The 24,418-nt window shown below is 34.7% G+C and overlaps 1 protein-coding gene across 9 annotated transcripts in view; it reads right to left on the bottom strand.

The window, feature by feature from the left end:
* Positions 1 to 24,418, bottom strand: part of PHF14 (PHD finger protein 14) — a 199,081-nt gene that overhangs the window by 36,387 nt on the left and 138,276 nt on the right. For 6 of the 9 annotated variants that reach the window (XR_009494172.1, XR_009494171.1, XM_003585942.6 and 3 more), the window contains exon 17: positions 22,030 to 22,147. Coding sequence is in view for 4 of the 9 variants with exons in the window: in XM_003585942.6 (XP_003585990.1) it covers positions 22,030 to 22,147 (118 nt within the window). In the remaining 5 variants the exon portion in view is untranslated. Of the gene's footprint in view, positions 1 to 22,029; positions 22,148 to 22,912; positions 22,943 to 24,418 lie in introns of those variants that run through there. The other 3 variants (XR_009494173.1, XR_234227.5, XR_234226.5) reach the window with 3 other exon arrangements.

The raw sequence follows: 24,418 nt of genomic DNA, 5'->3' as shown, positions 1-24,418 counted from the left end.
TTTCCCTGGATTCTCCCTATGCTGCTTCAAATACCAAAAAGGCCTTTGAAGTATGTTAGCACATGGTAGCATCTGGCCTCTTTTTTTTTTTGGCCTCTTAACATTAGGTTTAACTTGAGGAATTTGTGTACCATAAGATGGAGTTCAAGGTGTCAATTTCCAGACAAGATTTGAAAGGTCATTCTATAATCTGCTCTATTTCCTTCTACAGTGCCGTGAAGCACATATGTTGAAATAAACTGCCATCAGCTTGGGTCCTCAAGTGACTATGATATACAGAGCTGCTCTGTCAAACTGTATTGACATGTTACTTCCATGAGAAATCAACTTGTGTTAGGTCAATAAAAATTTTGTATTTTTTCGGTGTGTGCTGCATAACCTTGTCTATCCTGATTTACATTCCTACCTTGGTTTGGTTTAGTCGCTAAGTCGTGTCTGACTCTTGCGGACCCCAAGGACTATAACAGGACTATAACCTGCCAGGCTCCTTTGTCCATGGGATTCTCCAGGCAAGAATACTGGAGTGGGTTGCCATTTCCTTCTCTAGGGGATCTTCCCAACCCAGGAATCAAACCCAGGTCTCCTGCATTGCAGGCAGATTCTTTACTGACTGAGCTATAACGGAAGCCCATATCCAACCTAATTTTTGTAATTCCATTCATATGACACATTATTCATAATCTTTTTTATTGTGAATCTTAAAAAATTTGTTTTTGAAAGCAATGTTTCTAGTCTTCTAATTCCCAGTAGTTTATCTGTAACTTCTAAAGACATTTAACACTTTAAATCTTATAATTATATTTATACGCGTGTTATCTATCCTACCAGAACATAACTTTTTAAGGGCCACATTTATGTCTGATTATTTTAGTATGTCTCAGGTACCTGGGAGAGCATGTGGCATACCTTCTGAATATTACACAGATTTTTATTCAACAAAATGAGGTTCTTATTGCAGACTTATTGGTAGGTCCATCAAGACAAAGAGCATATCTATATAAATAAAAGAGTTACTGTTTCTTATCAAATGTTACACTTCTTATCAAATATTTATACAAAATACTGAAATGGACATTTTCTTTCAGATTGTCTTTAAAATCTCAGAGAACTCTGGTGTTCTTCATTCTGGAGGAGACAGTTTCTTTTTAACTAAAAACTGTTATCTCTATTTCAAGTCAATTTACCATTATCAATAGGCACTTTAAAATGTTAACAGAAATGTTGACTGACCTAGACAGAAACAATTCTAAGAAAGGACAGTATTTTAAACATGCTGAAGAGACATTCTCTTATGTGTCTTATTCTAGGTCTTTTCTGCATATTTGGGTCATCACTGGAAGAAATTTATGTTTCAGACATCCATTTATTGCTCAAAAAAATAGCCTTGGGCATCTAAGGCAAAACTTAGAATCTGTACCACTTCTGTTGCCATTCAGTAAAATGAAAGTTTAAAAAATAATTTCAATGACAACAAATAGGAAACAAGCTAGCAGTTAAGCACTACCAGGAGTGCTTTTAAATCTATCTTTGGAAAAATCATGTGTAACATTCAGGTTCCGGTCTTAAAACAATTATGAAAAAAACAGTCTCTAAGAGTTTGCAATGTAGCTGGTAAGGAGAGCCAAGACATAAAAAGATGAATAACAATACAAAGAAACATCTACCAAATGTCAAATGAACAGTCTAGCAAAATGCAAAAGAATTTTAGTTTAGTCCTAAAGACTACTTGGAAAATCAGGATTTAGCTGAATATATCACTAAACAAACAAACAAACATGACACTCTGATGATCTCTGTAAAAGGGAGAGGGAAGGGAGTGGGCAGAGGGGAGAGAGACAGTGAGACAGGAACAGATATATCTGGAATATTAGCATGAGGCCAGATGATAGACAGCCTTGAAAGTCCAGGATAAAACTCTGACGTCTGTCAGTTTTCACCGTCCACCACAGAGCAGTGGGCAATGAAGAGCTTCTTTGAGTTTTGCAACTTGGAAGGACAGGTGACAAGTGATCTTTCAAAGGAATGATTGGAAAAACCTTGTAGGGGGACTTGGTGAAAACGGAAACTTAGATTTTGAAGAGAAAGATTTTTGGAATAAAGAACAAAAGTAAGTGACATATGTATTTTTCTTCTGAAAAGAAAAGAAATAAGAGATTGAGGTATTTTGAAAGTAACAAAAGACTTTCTAAGGTTGGGATGTGATAAGATAAGGTTATGGCCCCTTTTTCCCTCAGTAAAGTAAGAGACAGAGTTATCTAGAATAAAATGAGGGTGCTGTAAATAAAACTGAGACTTGACAAATGTGGCAAATATCAGAAATAACTGCTAAAAGAAATCTGATAAGGAACTCATAAAAAACAGCAATGAGGCTTGGTTTAACTTAGGAACCATAAAATTTGTAGTGAATCTAAGTCTACAAATTCCTCCAGTTATTTTTAGGCAGAAGAGAGAAGAAAAAAAAACAATACATTTAAGACGAAACAATATTGTGAATGCAGAGAAAGTTAATGAATTATAACAGAGGACTCTGTTTTTTAAAAGTATCCATTAAAATGCCAAATCATAGCTTCAAAAAGGAGAGGTAGATAAAATCAGAAAGAAGATGATGTTCTGGGGGTCTTGAGAAGAAGAAACTGGCAGAAAGTGAAGAAGTGGACAAATTAAGAAAAAAGAATGATGGTTTTGAGTCATGATGATTTGAGAATGATTTGACCTTCTCACACAAAATGACTAAATAAAGGGCAGGTGAAATTTTCTCTCTCAGTCTCTCATAAAAAGTCTAAAATTTCATGTTTTCAAAATATTCACTGATAATATACTTTAGAAAGTATTGTCTTCAAAGACTCATACATACAAAGATTCATCAAAGGAGAAGCTTGAAGAATGAGGAAAAGTGAGATTGGAGAGTAAGGATTTCTTTAAAAGATATACTCCATAGGAAGTCAATATATGAGACAGTCTTTCTGAAAAGTATTCAGAGTGTTTGTTCTTAGGAGTCCCAAGGACACTGAGATTGGTGGGAGATGCTTTTGAAGCGTATTCAGAGACCCTGTCCCCTCGGAGTTTTGAGGGACACTCAGATGAGCATCTATCTAGTTGTAAAGGCAGAGCAGCAAAGATGCAGTCCTGCAGGGGGAATGACTGCTCTTCTTAGCTTACAGGACAAATGAGAAAGACCCACGAAAGAGAGCAAGACTCTGTTGTTTAGAAAGGGATCCAGCCAAACAGGGACAGTCTAGTGGGAGTGTGCCTATGCCAATCAGGGAGGAGCCAAAAGACTAAAGACTTAAAAACTTCAGAAAATGAGTTCTGTGTAGCCCACTGAAGAACACCTCTCTCACTTCAAGGAAACAGCAGTAGGGAAGCCCTAAGCAGTGAGGAACCACTAAAACCTCACAAAAGGAAGCAGGCACAGGAGTCAAAGTCCAGGATGTGCCCTTTTCAAACTGTAAACTTCCCAGCTTAAAGCAGGACGCTGGTGAGAGGAGAAACTCTGAACTGCTTGAGAGTCTGAAACCTTCACATTAAATTGGAGTGGATTTTCTATATTAAAAAAGAGAACTATTATTAATAATACCTCAGAAGACTGGAAAAGCCGCAAGTCACCCAAAAGAAGAAAATTCATCAGAGCTTGTTTAAAGGTACTGGAATGAAAAAAAATAAGTTGCTTTCTATGGGGATCTTGTTGAACTCAGGGACAAAATTTACTTGGACTGGACTAAAAAGGAAAATCAGCCTTTTAAAAATAGTAGTCTGGATAGTCCACACATTTAAGATAGAGAACAGATATGACCATTTCTGTTGTCTCCTTTTATATTCTTTATTTAATGTTGTTTAACGGTGTCTGTTTCAGACTGCAGGATTTCCATGCCACAACCCCTCAAATTGCCATGGTGCGTTATTAAAAAAAAAAAAAGCAACGAACTCTATTTGGTCTTATTAGGGAGGTTCGCGCTGAGTTTTCCAAGTTTGCTGGCATGTTGAGTGCAGCACTTTCACAGCAAAATCTTTCAGGTTTTGAAATAAATCAACTGGAATTCTACCACTTCCACTAGTTTTGTCCATGGTGATGCTTTCTAAGGCCCACTTGATTTTGCATTCCAGGGTGTCTGGCTCTGGGTGAATGATCACACCATTGTGGTTACCTGGGTCATGAAGATCTTTTCTGTATAGTTCTTCTGTGTATTCTTGCAACCTCTTCTTAATATCTTCTGCTTCTGTTAGGTCCATACCATTTCTGTTCTTTATTGTGTCCATCTTTGCATGAAAAGTTCCCTTGGTATCTCTTATTTTTCTTGAAGAGATCTCTAGTCTTTCCCATTCTATTGTTTTCCTCTATTTCCTTGCATTGATCACTGAAGAAGGCTTTCTTATCTCTCCTTGCTATTCTTTGGAACTTGACATTCAAATGGGTCTATCTTTCCATTTCTCTCTTCTTTTCTCAGCTATTTTTAAGGCTTCCTCAGACAGCCACTTTGCCTTTTTGCATTTCTTTTTCTTGGGGATGGTCTTGATCACTGCCTCTTGTACAATGTCAGGAACCTCCGTCCATAGTCTATCAGATCTAATCCCTTGAATCTATTTGTCACTTGAACTGTATAATCATAAGGGATTTGATTTATGTCATACCTGAATGGTCTAGTGGTTTTCCCTACTTTCTTCAACTTCAGTCTGAATTTGGCAATAAGGAGTTCATGATCTGAGCCACAGTCAGCTCCTGGTCTTCTTTCTGTTGATTATATAGAGCTTCTCTATCTTTGGCTGCAAAGAATATAATCAATCTGATTTTGGTGTTGACCATTTGGTGATGTCCATGTGTAGAGTTTTCTCTTGTGTTGTTGGAAGAGGGTGTTTTTTATGACCAGTGCGTTCTCTTGGCAAAACTCTGTTAGCCTTTGCCCTGCTTCATTAAGTACTCCAAGGTCTAATTTGCCTGTTACTCCAGTTATCTCTTGACTTCCTACTTTTGCATTCCAGTCCCCTATAATGAAAAGGACATCTTTTTTGGGTGTTTGTTCTAGAAGTTCTTCTAGGACTTCATAGAACCATTCAACTTCAGCTTCTTCAGCATTACTGGTTGGAGCATTAACTTGGATTACTGTGCTATTGAAAGGTTTGCCTTGGAAACGAACAAGAGGAAAACTCAGCAGTGGCCACAGGACCAGAAAAGGTCAGTTTTCATTCCAATCCCAAAGAAAGGCAATGCCAAAGAATGTTCAAACTACCACACAATAGCACTCATATCACATACTAGCAAGGTAATGCTCAAAATTCATCAACTCAGGCCTCAACAGTACGTGAATAGTGAACTTCCAGATGTTCAAGTTGGCTTTAGGAAAGGCAGAGCAACCAGAGATCAAGTTGCCAAAATCTGCTGGATCATCAAAAAAGCAAGAGAGTTCCAGAAAAACATCTACTTCTGCTTTACTGACTATGCCAAAGCCTTTGACTGGGTGGATCAAAACAAACTGTGGAAAATTCTTCAAGAGATGGGAATACCAGACCACCTGACTTGTCTCCTGAGACACTTGTATACAGGTCAAGAAGCGACAGTTAGAACTGGACATGGAACAATAGACTGGTTCAAAATTGGGAAAGGAGTAGGTCAAGACTGTATATTGTCACCCTGCTTATTTAATTATATGCAGAGTACATCATGAGAAATACTGAGCTGGGTGAACCACAAGCTGGAATCAAGATTGTTGGGAGAAATATCAATAACCTCAGATATGCAGATGACACCACCCTTATGGCAGAAAGCGAAGAACTAAAGAGCCTCTTGATGAAAGTGAAAGAGGAGAGTGAAAAAGTTGGTTTAAAACTCAACATTCAGAAAACTAAGATCACAGCATCTGGCCCCTTACTTCATGGCAAATAGATGGGGAAACAATGGAAACAGTGAGAGACTTTATTTTTGGGGAGCTCCAAAATCATTGCAGATGTTGACTGCAGCCATGAAATTAAATGACGCTTGCTGCTTAGGAGAAAAGCTATGATCAACCTGGACAGCATATTAAAAAGCAGAGAGGTTACTTTGCTGACAAAGGTCCATCTAGTCAAAGCTATTGTTTTTCCAGTAGTCATGTACAAATGTGAGAGTTGGACTATAAAGAAAGCTGAGCACTGAGGAATTGATGCTTTTGAACTGTGGTGTTGGAGATGATTCTTGAGAGTCCTTTGGATTACAAGGAGATCAAACCAGTCAATCCTAAAGGAAATCCTGAATATTCTTGGAAGGACTGATGCTGAAGCTGAAGCTGAAGCACCAATACTTTGGCTACCTGATGTGAATGAGAACAGGCTCATTGGAAAAGACCCTGATGCTGGGAAAGAATGAAGGCAGGAGGAGAAGGGGATGACAGAGGATGAGATGGTGGGATGGCATCACTGATTCTATGGACATGAGCTTGAGCAGGCTCCGGGAGTTGGTGATGGACAGTGAAGCCTGGAGTGCTGCAGTCCACAGGGTTGCAAAGAGTTAAGACACAACTGAGTGACTGAACTGACTGAGGGAGGTTTCTATCTTAGGGGAGCTTTTTACTGATGAAGGAACATAATACAGTTGATAAATATATAGAATGTCATGTTTCCAAATGCTGTTCTCACTAAGTCTGGGAAAAACAAGAAGAGGTGAAAGACTACGAAAAAAGAGAAAACTGGAGGATTTGGGAACCGCAGTCATGAATAAACAAAAGTTTATCTCACAGCAAAAATTAGACCATGAGTAGCAGAACTCAAAAGCAGCAGTCAAAGAGAAAAGGAGAATAAGATTATACTTTATATAGTATTTATGGTGTAAACAGGGTAAAGCTTCCACATCTTCACTAAATGTCACAGGGAAAGGGTTGGGAGATGTCTAAATTATATATCACTTTGTCTTCTTCAAAAGAGAAAATAAAACTTTCTAAAAATATCTACTTCACTCATAATCCTAAAATGGCATCAAGTGGAGATAAACTAATGACTGGATCCTGGAATAAAGTTTGAATTGAGTTATTTAAGTAACAATTTTTTTCTTGAAAACAGTTGCATTAAAATAAGAAAATAATGCTGAAACATCTCATGTTCATGATTTGCTTTAGACTATATTATATTATATATATTACTATATATCCTCTTATTATCTATATATCTTACTGGCTTCCCTGGTGGCTCATATGGTAAAGTATCTGCCTGCAATGCAGGAAACTCAGGTTCGATCCCTGGATTGGGAAAATCCTTTGGAGAAGGAAATGGCAACCCACTCCAGTATTCCATGGAGAATTCCATGGACAGAGGAGCCTGGAGAATTCCATGGACAGAGGAGCCTGGCAGGCTAGACAGTCCGTAGGGTCACAAAGAGTGAGATACCACTGAGTGACTAATGTACACACACACACCTTATATATCTATGCTTCAGAAACTGGATCACAGATATCTGCTAATCTATATTTTAAAAACAGAATTTTAGAATACTATTTTTGTCTTTAGAAGTTGAAAAAATAGTCGAGTCCCTCAGGAACACAAAAGTGAACTGAAAAAAATGCTCTGATGCATTTTGAACTTTTCAAAGTGATTCTTAAAAAATTTTAACCTCTATAGGCATACCTTAAAGAGTTTTCAAACCAGCGAAGCAGATAATTATTTGTAGCCATTATCGAAGGTACATTTAACAAAAAACCAACTTAACTTCAATGACAATATAACACTGCAACATAAACCTTTAAGAAACCTTCAGAGAAAACATTAAAATAGATTGCATCTTAGGTGACCAGAGTTTAAATTTAGCATATGAATATGGTCCAAAGGAAAAAAGAGAAAATTTTATTAAAGCTAGCTAAAATAACCTATAGAAGTCTGAAATCACAAAAGAATGTAGATGGCTGAGCTAGATCACAGGTCAAGATACAGTGGAATAAAAAGCTACATAGATGGATCTTTATCTGTCAAGAAGAAATGAAACATTTTTAAACATTTTATAGATGAGGTAACAATTTCATACTTTTTGGTTAAAGAACAACAAAAGAATTAACAAAAGAACTAACCCATGAGTCTAAACTGCATAATAAATAGTTTTGATCTACTGACAAACAAGGTATTTGTTTTTGAATAAGATTTTTTACTGTAAAATTACGTTACCATTGAAAAAATATACAAAACCTTCTAGTTTATGCATAAAGTGGCTTACATGGTACAAATCCAAATATTCGTAAACTATCTTTGCAAAATGATTGCACGTGGTTGGTTTTAGTTTCTCTTTACAGTACAGACTTTCAGACTTTTACAACTCATGACATACATTAGGCAGTAATATTTGACTCAGCTAAAACACAGTGCTTAATGCCTAATAAAACTTTTTTTTCACTTTTAGATCCCTTCCCTCACTTCCCTCCAACTACAGTAGATTAGATTCTGCCAGGACCACATAAATCATCTATGTTGTCAAGCGGCAGCTCCCTAAACATAGACACTTATTTCACTGAATTTTATAAAGGAAGGGCCTTGAGGAATTATAGTCCATCTTTTAATACTTTATAGAAGAAACATCTTTAATTTATTTATTTAAGAATTACCTTAAGTCTCCTATTCATTAAAAAGATCAGAACAGATCCCATTTAACAAACACTTTTCCTTTTCCTATTACTACCAGTGTTTATTTGTAAAAAAAAAAAAATTAACTGAGTTTCTATATGATGAAAATCTAAAGTGGCTTCAGGACAAAATCTAATTTGAGAACCTCTTGCAACAAGGAATAGAGAATCAAATTTCTAAAACAAGGCTTTGAATCAGGCAGATCTGGGTTTGAATCACTGTTATACCACATATTTGCTGTGTAAAACCCAACTTCTTTGAACCTCATCTTTTTTAATCTACAAAAAGGGGCTGAAAAATAGTAACTACCATAAAACCAGTAATATATCATATAGTGAGGATTAAATGAGATTATACATTTTAAGTGCTTACATAATGCTAGGCACATAGAGGTACTCAATGAATATTAATTACTAATATTATTACTAGTAGGGTGTTCTTTTTTATTTTTAAAATGTTCATTTTTTTGACTCATAAACTACACTGAGAGTCTATCTGAGCAAAAAAAATACTGTACAGTACTTTAAAAATCTCATTAGAAAAGAGTATTTAACACTATGGGAAATTGTCATATAATGCAGTTACATGCAGGTAATTTTTAGTATTTTTCTTTCTGTTTTTAAAATTTTCCAAATACTCTACAAAAACCATGCATTACATCTGTAAAAAAAATTTTAAAACACACAAAAGATATGTAATTCTTTTTTCTGACTTCAAATTTCTTCAGAAAAGTAGAGCCAGAGAATAAAAAAAGGAGAAAAAAAAAGAGTAAGAAACATGAATTTTTTAAAGCAAGATTTATATAAAGGATATTAGTTTTATTACACTAAAAATTTGCTATTTTGAATTACTACTCTCTAGCTTTAAAGTTAAACAAAACTCAAATACAGTCTGACACCTCAATTATATTTAATCATATCTTCACACTAATATTTCACCTGGAGATCAAGCTGTTGTGTATTCTTCTAGTTAAGCATATTCTATTCAAGCTTTATAGTAAAGGGAGACTATGCTGCTGCTAAGTCGCTTCAGTCGTGTCCGACTCTGTGCGACCCCATAGAGGGCAGCCCACCAGGCTCCCCCATCCCTGGGATTCTCCAGGCAAGAACACTGGAGTGGGTTGCCATGTCCTTCTCCAATGCATGAAAGTGAAAAGTGAAAATGAAGTCGCTCAGTCGTATCCGACTTTTAGTGACCCCATGGAGGGCCCATCAGGCTTCTCCATCCATGGGATATTCCAGGCAAGAGTACTGGAGTGGGGTGCCATTGCCTTCTCTGAAATGGAGACTATAAGATAATGGAAATGGCCAAATAACACTTATTTTTTGTAAATGTAATATAAATTTATCATTACATTATGTCCTAATTATTAGATTGAAAGATAATATTTTAAAAGAAAGAAACTTTCTCTCTCTTGATTAACATTAACTCAGAGAAAGTAAGTAGATGGATCATTAATCTTAAGTCCCAGGTATTCCTGTAGCAAAACTGGTACGGTAGTGACCCTTAGGTTTGGATGCTATCACCTGCAGAGTGAGAAAAGACAGTGAGAACAGGCAAAAGAAGCTTATCAAAAGGCAAAAAAAAAAGTCTGATAAAAGGGAGAGAAAACCAGAAGAAAACAGGTGCACTGAAGGCAAAGATGTATGTGTTTAGCCGCTCAGTCATGTCCGACTTTGCGACCCCATAGACTGTAGCCCACCAAGTTCTTCTGTCCATGGTGATTCTCTAAGGCAAGAATACTGGAGTGGGTTTGCCATTCCTTCCTCCTGGGGATCTTCCCAACCCAGGGATCAAACCCAGGGCTCCCACATTGCAGGTGGATTCTTTACTGTCTGAGCTACCAGGGAAACCTAAAGGCAAGGAAGGAGTTTGTAAAAAAGAAGTACAACAGTATCAACAGCTATATAAAAGTAGAAAAAAATATGAAGCTGAGTAACAGGAAGATTGATGGGGACAAAGAGAATCGGTAGCTCAGAGAAGATCCCTGAGATACTGCTGGACAATTCCAGAATGAGCAAAGAAGAAAGGGAATATTACAGATACTACAGCACTGAACCTAACTCAGTCTATCTTGAACCTGCTTGTCAGGTTGAAAGAAAGTCCCATTAGAGAAGAATAAAGTCTGAGAATGAATGCTATTCTGTAGGTACAATAAGTGAATACTTCAGAGACAAAACTCTGTGTAAGGAATTTAAAAGAAATTAGGGTCAAAGAAGGTTCTTTGACCCGAGGTTCTTAAACGTTAGTAAGTAAGTATAATTATCACCTGTGGTGCTTATAATAATGCTGATTGCTGGGCGTCATTCCAGGAATATTGATTTAGCACATCTGCATGGGCCCTCCACACTGCCTATTTAACAGTACTTTGAAAGTGAAAGTGAAAGTCACTCAGTCATGTCTGACTCTTTGTGACCCCATGCAGTCCACAGAATTCTTCAGGCCAGAATACTGGAGTGGGTAGCCTGTTCCCTTCTTCAGGGGATCTTCCCAACCCAGGGATCCAACCCAGGTCTCCCACATTGCAGGCAGATTCTTTACCAGCTGAGTCACAAGAGAAGCCCAAGAATACTAGAGTAGGTAGCCTATCTCTTCTCCAGCAGATATTCCCAACCCAAGGTCTCCTGCATTGCAGGCAGATTCTTTACCAACTGAGCTATCAGGGAAGCCCTAACAGTACTTTAGATGACCCTAATGCAGATGTTTGTAGGCTATACTTTGAAGGGAAATCACTGAAATTTGGGCTAGGCAGATTGACAAATGATGAAAATCTCAAATTATAATATCAAAATCAGAAGTTCAAGAATTTTTTTTTAAGACTAGCATATTTGATATTCCCAGAAGAGATATTCTACTTTTAAAGTTACATGAAGGTAAACAAATATAGACATTTATAAACTATTATTAAGAATGTATATTATTAATGGTTTCTTCCACTGAGAATCAGGGAAGCAGGTGGCAGAGAGAGAGAGAGAAAGGTATGAGGTGTCAAGTCAGGGTTCTTAGGAATTTACATGTATAAATCACTGCCCTTTAACTTAAACAAATAAAGCATGTATTAAATTCTACCTTTTTGAGAGAAAGGCATTAGTAGCATCTGAGAATGAGTACAAATTTACTTATTTACTTCATGGGAAGCTTTCTTTTGGCACAAATGTTTGTGAGACATATTGAAGGCACATAATCATTTTACGGAATTCTAAATGTATTTACACAGTTGCCCTAAAAGTTAATAACTTTAATTTCCAGGTACCACAAGGAATGTAAAAATGATGGCCCAGAACTCCCCACATTTCCATCCTTAAAGGTACGGCAACATTTATGTGAAAAAAGAGTATGTTGCCTGTCCCTGATGCTTCAGATGGTAAAGAATTTCCCTGCAATTTGAGAGATCCAGGTTTGATCCCTGGGTCAGGAAGAGCCAGTGGAGAAGGAAATGGCAACCCACTCCAGTATTCTTGACTGGATAATCCCATGGACAGAGGAGCCTGGTAAGCCACAGTCCATAGGATTGCAAAGAGTCAGACATGACTGAGTGACTAACATTTTTACTTTATTTCTCTAAAAGCTATTTGTTAGGCTTGATGAGTCTTTTGTTACCAAACCACATACACCTTGATAAAGTAAATTCATAAGTTATCTTACAACTATCTTCAGTAGTTTGCTACTTTTCAATTTTATTTACTTTTTACTTTCATCTCAGTTTCAAGTTTATAGCTTTCATGACCTTGACATGGAAATAATATTCCTCCAGTCTATGGGAAATTTCTTTGATATTTCTTCACCTATTAACAAAACATGATTTTGGTTAAAAACACTTTTCCCTAAAAAAGAACTCTTGCCTGTATCCGTTATGTCTTAGACATGACCTTACTCTATTTAGTGTAGAACTCTGAGAAAAGAAAAATTTTTTACTTGGAATGTGTAAAGATAATATATAAAACACAGCAAACTGCTCTTCAGATTACTTAAAAAAAATTCTACAGTTGAAAAATCAGACCATTATCACTGATTTTGAACCCTTCTCTCCACAGCTAAAATGACTGCTTATTTTTAAGAAGTCATTAAGAAAACGTGTTATTTACTGACCACATACACCTTGATAAAGTAAATTCTAAATATTGCCACTAAACTTTTCACAAATGAGCAACCTGAAACTCACATTAAGTGAAGCAACTTGCTGAAGGTCACAAACATTGTAAATAGTTATTAATAATATCTGAACTCAGTTTGCTTCTTTTCAAAGCTTATAAAGCTCTTACCTCTACATCACGCTGCATACTTCAACTTTCTGTACATTTTAAATTACTCTACTTTCTTACTCAACAATGACTCAGTTTATAACTCTAAACCTCATGGCAAATTTTTATGGAAAAAAGAAATATTATCACCTTTTTAAAGAAACAAGCTACTTGTAGATACACATTCTAATTTCAGAATGTCAAAAATGAGCGTGTTAACTTTGGTTTCCTCAGGGTATGTGCCTAGTGCATACATAGAGAATCTAGAAAGACAGTACTGATACTTGCAGGGCAGCAGCAGAGATACAGACACAGACAACAGACTTATGGACACGGGGTAGTGGGGAGGAAGGAGACAGTGGGGCACAGGGAGAGAGCAACATGGAACCTTATATACTACCATATGTAAAACAGACAGCCAATGGGAATTTGCTGTATGACTCAAGGAACTCAAACCAGGTATCTGTAACAACCTAGATGTGTGGGATGGGGAGGAAGGTGGGAGGGAAGCTCAAGAGGGAGGAGACATAGGTATGCCTACGGCTGATTCATGCTGATGGTCCACAGAAACCATACAATTATTGTAAAGCAATTATCCTTCAATTAAAAATAAATAAATTTAATTTTTAAAAATGAGTCTTATAATGTAACATAGCCAATGTAACACAGGACACTAACCCTTAATTTTTAGTTTCTTTTTAATCTTGATAGGATTCTAGCAGAAAATCAAAGTTAGAATGCTTAAATATATTTGATATCAGAACTCAATTTTACTGGCTATCAGAGTTCATACATTTAATTCTCTTCAGTCAATTCAGTAGCTCAGTCATGTACGACTCTTTGTGACCCCATGGACTTCAGCATGCCAGGCTTCCCTTAATTCTCTTACCTTAGATTTAAAGAAGTCTAAGTTTTAGATAGCATATTAAAAAGCAGAGACACTGCTTTGCCAACAAAGGTCCATCTAGTCAAGGCTATGGTTTTTCCAGTGGTCATGTATGGATGTGAGAGTTGGACTGTGAAGAAAGCTGAACGCCGAAGAATCGATGCTTTTGAACCGTGGTGTTGGAGAAGACTCTTGAGAGTCCCTTGGACTGCAAGGAGATCCAACCAGTCCATTCTGAAGGAGATCAACCCTGGGATTTCTTTGGAAGGAATGATGCTAAAGCTGAAACTCCACTACTTTGGCCACCTCATGCGAAGAGTGGACTCATTGGAAAAGACTCTGATGCTGGGAGGGATTGGGGGCAGGAGGAGAAGGGAACGACAGAGGATGAGATGGCTGGATGGCACCACTGACTCGATGGACGTGAGTTTGAGTGAACTCCGGGAGATGCTGATGGACAGGGAGTCCTGGCGTGCTGTGACTCATGGGGTCACAAAGTGTCAGACACAACTTAGCAACTGAACTGAACTGAACTGAAGTTTTATGCAAAAGGTTACTTCTGAAACCACAATACATAGGTTAGAAAGACAATTCTTCAAGAAATAAGTAACTCTATAAAATGATGAAATGGTAAAACTAAATGTTTAAATTAGAAGAAAGTAACTATATAAATATAATTGTATGTACATCTAGAATACATGATCTCTCTGTTTTTTGAAGCTAGAATTTAAGCCTTTCCTATTATTCAGGTGTTCCTTTCACAACTCTGAGAATGGGCTTGCTTAATTCAATTAAGACCATCAGTTTGCAATGAACAATGTCTTTCACACTCACATTATACATGAATACTAGAATAGTAAGTTTACATAATTAATATATTCTGCATTCCTCCTTGGTATATTATATAACCCCAAATTAATGTTTCAAATGCTGGGCTAGTAAGGTAAAAATATTCTTATTAACTTGTTAAAAGTTGTAATGAAGTATCCTTCAGCTTAGCCACCAGATTTTTAGTAGGTAACTTTTCCTCCAAAATAAAAACAAAATTTTTTGAAACCAAAGGATAGAATGAAGTTAGTGATCTCTAAATGATATTCCTATATATGGCACCCTACTGCACTTTATTTATCTTGGTTGATTCAGTTTCTCATTATACGGTATTCCATAAGAGGGTTCATAGCATGTTATTTAAACATATCAAACCCACATACCATCTGAATTAGAAAATGGCTTGGTTTTCCAAGTTTGTAGAACGTGTAACTTAAAAGGTGATTTAGTTTTTCCAATTTTTCAAAATATTGAGAGAAAACATTTGTGTATTTTAGAGGTCCTAATCATTTTCTTTTTCTGTAAATATGATGCTGAGATATATAAAAATGTATGTCATAAAAACTAACAAACTTTACCAGAGGAAAGAAATCCTATTTTTGAAAAGGTTCTTAAGGATTACCTGACCATAACTTATTGGGATATGCCAGTGTGATTCATGTGCACTGCAGAGTTCACATGAAAATTATCCTAGATTACAGAATTAACAGATCAGTGTAGATTCCAATTCTGTTACAAAGAATAACCATAAACAATCTGTTTTGGTGCAAATTGTTACTTGATAAAAATATTATCTGGAGATAGGGTTCAGAAACATGTCTAAGACAGTCAAGTAAACAATTTTTTTGAGCAGGCAATAATGACCAATAAAATGTTCAGTTCAGTACATAAATGTTCAATTTAAATAAATAAAGCACACTACTACAGTTGGTATTGCGCTTAAAAAAATTAGTGTGTTTTATTTGTTTAAATTGAATGTTGATATAATAAATTGAACTTTTTATTGATCATTACTGCCGGCTCAAAAAGCAGTTTACTTGATTGTCCTAGACATGCTTATGAACCCTATCTTCAAGTAATATTTTTACCAAGTAACAATTTTCAGCAAAACAAAGATTGTTAATGCCCTGGTGGCTCAGATGGTAAAGAATTTGCCTGTAATGCAGGAGACCCAGGTTTGATCCCTGGATCTGGAAGATCCCCTGGAGAAGGGATTGGCTACCCATTCCAGTATTCTTGCCTGGAAAATTCCATGGACAGAGGAATCTGGCAGGCTACAGTTCAGGGGGTGGTAAATAGTCGGAGATGACTAACTGAACAACTTTCACTTTCACTTTTTACCAACTATAGTTAGAATTGTTAATGGTTATTACTTTTTATCAAAATCACAAAACACTGCTACTAGTCTCAAAGTACTTGATAAAAATATTATCTGAAGCACTCTATTACAAATTAAGACTTAAAAGACATTTATACAATTATGCCTGCCAGGGAAAATTCTAGAGTAACCAGCAACTGCCTGAATTTAGCCTAGGTTAAGGTACAAGATCTACTGGAAGTGTGTGGGAATCTAGCAAAGAGGAAATCTGAAGTTTAAATATTTAACTAGCTATCATGAAGGATAACCAGTTTTAATTCTCAGACTTTTAGTAAGTCTACAAACTACCAGATTTGTTCTATGGGATTCTAATTTAGGATACTATGTAAACAACTTTTCTCTAGACTTCACATAACTGTATCAGTAAAAAGGAAAATCAAAACTCAGGAAAGTTTGAAAAAACATATTGTTATAACCACTAACATCATATAAGTTCTAGAAGAATACTAAATTAAGATGGTTAAGTGGTGTAAGTTTTACCTGAAAATGACTTCTCTGTCAACCATGCTAAATTTAGAAACTTAAAATCTAACCTAATGCCAGATAAAATCCCAGAGGTCAAATGAATAGCAAAAATATTAAAAAGTCCTCTTTTATGGGTCAGTTATACAATTCAAATTTAGAAGAACTTTAAAGGATAACTCATTTTAATTTTATATTTTTCATAAATCTTCATAATACATAAAGCTCAGACATTCAATTTTCAATATCACCAGGTTCAATTAAATGTGCTTGTTTAATGTATTGTGGCAAGATACTCCTTGGAGAGATTGTTCTGTGCAGTTCTTAAAGAATCAAAATTCTCAATGACTATTTTATTTGCTAATAAATATTCAACATGTCATTTTGACACAAGAATTTCAGTTATAGAATTCTAGCTGCTCAATGCAAAAAAAAAGTGAAAAATGAAACAAAAATTGAAAAAAAAAAAAGCATGCTTCCCTACTCAGGGATTTCTAACACAAATGATTATCAAAAAGTACCGCATTTGCCTGAGCTAATGTGTCATAAATTTGCAGTTCCAGAAAATCTTCCATATGGATTTAGATGAGATTTTCATGCATATGAATTCAACATATTACCACTAAAAAGAGTACTAGAAAGATGAAATAAGAGTGAACCAAATGGAAGTCTCAAGCTAAGGCAGCTCATTTTGTAGTACTCAGGTAATGATCTGTCATGTATACCCTTTGGCTTTTCACAAAACACAGCATGAACAGGGATGAAAAGCTAGAATCATAACTGGCACAGTCACTGTAAAATATATGATGTGTATTTAAATCTTCAGTGGCACTGGTGAATATATATATTCTTTCAAAAGGATTTTATTCATGTTCATTTAACCCTATCAAAATATCCTCATTTGGGGTGTTTTAGTACAAAGCAGTTGTTGAGATCTATATCAAGTATACCCTAAAAAAGAGAGACTAATGAATTGTGCCCTATATTAATGTGGAATAAGAGAGAGAGGGATCAAATAAATACAATTAGAAATGAAAAAGGAGAAGTTACAATGGAAACCACTGAAATACAAAGGATTGTAAGAGAGTACAATAAGCAACTATATGCTAATAAAATGGACAACCTAGCAGAAACAGACAAGTCTTCATAAAGGTACAATCTCTTATGACTAAACCAGAAAGAAATAGAAAAGAAAATATGAACAGGCCCATCATAAATACTGATATTGAAGTTGCCATTAAAAAACTCCCAACAGACAAAGTCTTAGACCTGATGGCTTCACGGATGAATTATACCAAACATTTAAAGAAGAATTAACCTATCCTTCTGAAACTCTTTCGGAAAATTGCAGAGGAAGGAACACTCCCAAACTCATTCTAGGAGGCCATCATTACCCTGATATCAAAATTGGACAGAGATATCACAAAAAAATAAAATTACAGACCAATATCACTGATGAACATAGATGCAAAACTCCTCAACAAAATACTAGCAAACCAAATGCAACAATACATTAAAAGGATCATACACCATGATCAAGTAGGATTTATCCCTGGGATGCAAGGATTTTTCAATATCCGCAAATCAATCCGTGTGAATACCACATCAACAAATCTAAGAATAAAAGCAATAACAGTAGAGAAAAGGAGCAAAGAAAAACTGGAGATATATTTAAGGAAACACCTGTACAAGATTCTGTGACTAGCAAATGTACAAGCTAGTCCTTGTACAAGCAAGTGACTGACTGTCTATTTGGGACAGGATGAAGAAAACCTGAAGATGAATTCAGGTATTTGGCTAGGGAGAATGGATGAAAGTAAGGATGGAAGAAAAAATAAAAGATGGGTGAGGCAGAGAAGTAAGAACAAAATGCACTGATTTTCCAGGCATACAGCATTCAATGGCAACAGTATTTTCACAACATAGCAAAGCACAAGGGGAAAAACCTAATGCTGGTAACTGGTAGGAATGAACTAGCCCCACTGAATACAAACACGTCACATTGTCCTGGGTAGCTACTGCCTTAGTTAAGTATCTTTGAAGCATAATCTGTAGAAGAAAATGTTTTGTGCGTGTGTTTGTATGTATGTGTATAGATTTGTCTCTCCATGTGTGTTACATGTAACATTTATATCTGAGCCCATGTAGATGGTCATTTTTCAAGAAACCTAGTGATTACCTATGGGCTTCCCTGGTGGCACAGACAGTAAGGAATCTGCCTGCATGGAGGGAAACCTGGGTTCGATCCCTGGGTCGGGAAGACCCCTTGGCGAAGGAAATGGCACCCTATTCCAGTATTCTTGCCTGGAGAATCCCATGGACAGAGGAGCCTGGCAGGTTATAGTCCATGGGGTCGCAAAGAGTTGGACACGACTGAAGCGACTATCAGCAGCAGTGACCTAGATATGAAGGACTGATAAGGCAGAGACAGTCTTATATCACACTTTGTGGGTTTGGATAGAATAAAAGTAATTTTATATACAAATATTGAATCATTATGTTGTATATCTGAAACTAACATAATGTAAGTCAATTATATCTCAGTTAAAAAATCATTCTGTTAGGTAAATTGTTATTAAATCAATATCATTAATTATATATTATTATTAATATACTTGGGTATATTTTATCTTTCATGAGCTAGAACTTTATATCATGGATTGAGATATGATGAATCTTGTTCGACTTTTGTGTTTACATAATTTCATTTCTGTGAAAGTGAAATTAAAAGCAATAGGCAGGACTAGTGACAGAAGATTCTTGCTCTCATAAAACTTACGGAAGAAGAAAACCCGTTACTTCAAAGACAAAGTCATATACAAATACATTATGTTGCTCAGAGTATGCATGGCAGTATTTTAGAGCTTCCACTAGTAGGCAAAAATTTAGAGACAATGTTTTAACAGTTAAATAATGTATAAGTGCAATGCATTTTCAAGCACATTTTCAACTACACACCCATACCTTATACAATAATTTATTACACTGGAGTCAAATGTTTATAATAAAGTTAAGACTTCTTGGATTAATAGTCCTATCATATATACGTATTTATGGCTATTAACAATTTTATACTCACTTGCCCCCACCTAAATTTATTGGCAACTGATTCCTTTCTCCTGGCAATAACTATTTCTACCTTAGCTTTTCATATCATTATAATATATGAACATGGCAAATATACCTAGTATTAACTAAAAAATATCATTCCACCAAAGCCAGAGGAGAATAAAGGACAAGCAAAACATATTAACTTTTATTCTGGATTTCTTTTAGGCCCCCAAATGATACTAATTTTTTGACAGATGTTAATATACTGCTTTCTTAGTTTGAGAGTTTCTGCAGCAATTTACTGAATTGTAAACCGGACATTATCAATGTTTTCTTCTTGGAACCCAATACTAGTCAACACCTCACAAGAGAAAATGTAAACAGAAATTTACTACCTGCTGGTCAGGAATGAAAGTTTTCAAAGTGAGCAAAACAGAGTTGATTTAACACAAGTATCCAAAGGAATGAATTCGGCTTCCCTGGAGGTGCTAGTGGTAAAGAACCCTCCTGTCAGTGCAGGAGACATAAGAGATGCAGGTTCAATCCCTGGGTTGGGTAGATCCCCTGGAGAAGGGTAATGCAACCCACTCCAGTATTCTTGGCAGGAGAATTCCATGGACAGAGGCTAAAGTCCATGAGATTCCCATAGAGTTGGATACGACTGAGCAACTAACGCTAACACAACTTTCAGCTTAGCTATTATATTGCTTAATTTTTCATAGGAAAAAAGTAGAAGTATGTAATATTCATCTTGATATGATAAAAATATAAATCCATTTCACTGCTGTAAATCTTACAATAAACTGCTGTGACATTCAGCAGTGAGATACCACATTTAGATGAAAGTTTGGAAATGCTGGCTGTTTACATCTGGTGTTCATTCAATCACAGGTCAGAGTACAGCAAGTGCAATGCAACTTTTCAACCACGTATCTTACTAAGAGATTTCCATTCAGAGTTCAAAGATCTTATTCTCTCAAACAGAGGGAAAAATAAGATACGGGAACAACTCAATGGCTACTGGCATGCGCCTACTGCATTTACAAAACATTCATTTTATATATTCCTAACATATGTGAAATACATCCCCTTGCATTTTCAATGTTCATTAATGAAGTTACTACATAACTTAACAAAGGCACTCTGGATTTAATACAATGCTACATAATTACAGTAGTATAAAACATTTTTAAAAGAATGTATACAAAAAGACTTATTTATAAAATGCAATAAATGTTTTTTCTTTTCTTTTTTTTTTAAATGTTTTTTCAAAAATTGCTTTCCTAATTACTTTTTGACGGTAGAAGAAAATCCCAAACAAAAAACACACTTAGAAAAATTACATCACAAAGAGTCCCATAAGATGATTATTTAAAATCTACAGTACACTATTATTTTTTCACTTAAATATAATTTCTAGAAAGCATTTTTAAATTATGCAATAAAATATTGATATTAAATATGCTCCATCTTAAATATAGGTCTTAACAGCTGGAAAATTATTTTTGATATCATATAGTTGAAAAACCTTGAGTAAAAAAGCTTGATTATTAAATAAAATGCATAATATTCTATTTTAATAACCATTATATAAAATATGTAAAATTTTAATAAATTTCATTATTTGAGAAAACAATAAAGAGTTTTTTTCCCCTATAGCCAAATGCTTTTCTGTAATTTTTAATACAAAAGCTTTTACAGATGGCATCTGTGGTAAGCTTGAGTAAATCATTTTAACTAATAAAATGAGTATTTTTGATTCCATAATCAGACAGTAATTCAGTGTCAATTTTAATTCGTCCTAAGAAAAACAAATGCACTGAAGTGGCATTTAGGAAAGATGGCTTGAAGTTCATATTACAATAGACAGTCAGCTTTTGTTGTCTATTTAAAGATGAATAATTTGTTTAACCTAATTGTATTGTCTTAGTTCAAATATATTCAATATATCTGTCAAGTGAGTCAAAGCATCTGGAGTCCAGCTATTCACTCACACATTTTAAATAAAACACATAGTAATCTTAAAATGCTGATCACCACAATTAAAGGTTTGAGCTACCAGAGAAGTCTAAGATTATAATATTGATATTCAAAAGATATAATTTCAAGAGTTTATTTTCGAAGATAAACTATTAAACAAATTTTTAGGTATTTCATCCTTTCTACTTATCTAAAATAATTATCATACAAAATTTTAGTATATAAAAACTAGTTTTCTCAAAGAACACTCATTATAAAAATTCATAATATGTTGATTATATATTAAGATGAGTCATGTATAAAATTAAATTGGGTTTTATTGGTTATTCCCTAGGGGTGATAAATAAGAAGAAGATGACAAGTTTTGGTTACTAGATGACTATTTAACATGCTACACAACACAGCTAAAATATTTCATAGGGAAAATTTATATACTTCAGTAGAGTTCTTTACTCTTCAATTTAAGGGCAATAAAATCACCAAAGCAATATTTTCTTCAAGGGCATCAGATTAAAATGTTGGTCCTTCATATTCCAATTATTTTTAAACTGAGGAAGCTGATGGTGAGATGTAGAAAAGCTATCAAAATAAACAGAAACAAGACTTCTTCTTACAGGTTTTCCCCCCCTTACCTTAGAAGATGAAGAATCACACTCCTGACATATCCATCCATAGCCTGTTTGTTTAGGAGATTTTTTCAAAGGAGGATCCAAACAACCAAAATGGTAGCACAGTCTGCATTCATCACACCTGCAGGGTAAACAGATTTATGGTGTATCTAAATAATATTAAAAAACATATTTTCAGAAAACAAAAAACCAGTAAACTACTATATATTTCAATTGTAACACTGTTAATTCTATCCTTAGCTAACAAGATTATTGAATTAATGTTTATGAAAAAGACAATCCAAACCTGAAATAAATGTTTTAGGAAAAACAAAATACCAAAACAACAAAATTAACAAACAAAACAAATATCATTTAGAACACATTGATGGTAGAAATGTTAAGACCATAGGAATAAATTGATGTGTATAGCCATGTGTTCAAAACTAATATTAACATTTTCAATTTTGAACTTCAATAATAATCACTTGCCTATTAGTTTTAAAATATTTAATAATACAAGATACATATAATTAAAGACTGAATTCAATCTAATACATTATGAGTATTTTTTAAAAAATTTTAAATGTAATGAATTCTACTAGGCCACACTAAGCTTAATTCTATACGATTTGTGTATCTCATCACTCACTCTCTAAGTTAAGGTCGATTCTAAAAACAATTTCTAATGTTTGCAGCATGCTAACATAATCTATAGCAAATAAAAACCATACTCGGAATTTTATGTTATTTTCTAAAATACAAATTTTCTCAAAAATTTACCTGCCACTTTCAGTGCATGTGGGTTTTCAAAGTACCTCCTACGTACATTTTAAAGCTTATTAACAAATGTTTTGATAGTGTCTTTGCTACCTATGAGGTACAAAATCTAAGAAAACTACCATACCTATTCTTCGTTTCAGACAATCTCATCCTGCTGACAATGAAGAAAGATCTGTATTATTTCAGTGTTTTTCAAAATGAATTTTGCATCAGTTGGAATAACAAGATGAAAATTTAACAACAAATAACAAAGTTGTATATATTTTATAGAAAGGATTATATTCCTCATTTTGTGTTCCTTTAAGTTAAAAAAATAATATTTTCTCCAAACCAATCTGTCATATTCTCAATGTATAAGTTACCCTTATTGATTTAAAACATAAAAAGTTGAGGAATTTATAACTAGGAAAGCAAAGAGGATATTTTATAGACAACATATTTAAGTAATATGTTACTTAAATAAAGTACAAAATAACTATTCAATAACTTTTGTTAGAAAAAAAGGGGAAGGAGTTACTGTGATAAACAACATGCAAAGAAAAGCAATTTATTTTCACAATAAAGGGAACTGTAAATTTACATTTATAGTAAAATTTTCATATCATTCTACAAAACCCAATCTCCCATTTCAGGAATCAAGAGTTTCAAAAAATTTAGCAAATTAGCTAAGCTATTCAGGTATAAAGAAGTCTAAAACAAAATTCTATGTCCGAAGTTTATGTATGCATTCCTCTACAACTTTCTTCTTATAAACCTAACAAACTTCAGTACTTTTCCAAAAACCTTTGCTTAGACTCAAGAGATGGACTTGAATAAAAATGTTTATTATAATAACTCTAGCTATACAAAAGAATCAAATCAAATGGAATAATAAATGGTACTTTATTTGTTGTGCCAGTATTATACAACTATCCAAAATATATTTAAAAGTAGTTAAAATGTTTAAGTACCTATTTTTCTATTATTAAGAAAATATAATAGATAATAAATAGTTAACATCAAACATTACATAAAACTAAATAGCAAGCCTGTACAATTTTATGTTCTTCTCAATTGAACTTATTTACCTTTCAAGGTTCCAGTTACATTAAACACATACAGGACCCTTCAGAGTATAAGCATTTCTGAATTATGAGAAGCTAGAGATTTCTAGATGGCTAAGAGTGCACTCCTTCAAGCACGGAAACTAGTATTTCAGTCATCTTCAATGCGAAATTTAAGGAGAATCACATTCTTTGCTTCATCAAGAAAAATCTGTTAGATATGGTTTACTCTATCTTTGTCATCCCCGGGTCACAAACACGAGTAACAGATACTGCTACATGTCTAACAGTTGTGCCAGACTTGTGTGTCTGGAAATGAATATCATCAGTCTGCCATACTGTCTAAATTGTTGTATTCAACTATTTTAGGTCCTCACTTGCTTGAAAAATATCAGTCACTACTTTCTGATATTGTCAGTGTTATTTAAGCAGCATCTCCCCAACAATAATTCATTGTGGATTCAGAAAACAGATCACTCAAATCTGTGCAAATTGACAGTTAAAAGAACATGGAAATGAGAGCTGCTAAGTACATGGGCTCAATTTTGGTTAACTATAGTCTTTTTTGCTTAATTTAGGTTTTTTTA

This window comes from Bos taurus, chromosome 4 (genome assembly GCF_002263795.3).
Source record: "Bos taurus isolate L1 Dominette 01449 registration number 42190680 breed Hereford chromosome 4, ARS-UCD2.0, whole genome shotgun sequence".
NCBI classification, from domain to species: Eukaryota; Metazoa; Chordata; class Mammalia; order Artiodactyla; family Bovidae; genus Bos; species Bos taurus.
The sequence above is the reverse complement of the archived record's forward strand: the minus strand, read 5'-3'. Positions and strand labels throughout refer to the sequence as shown.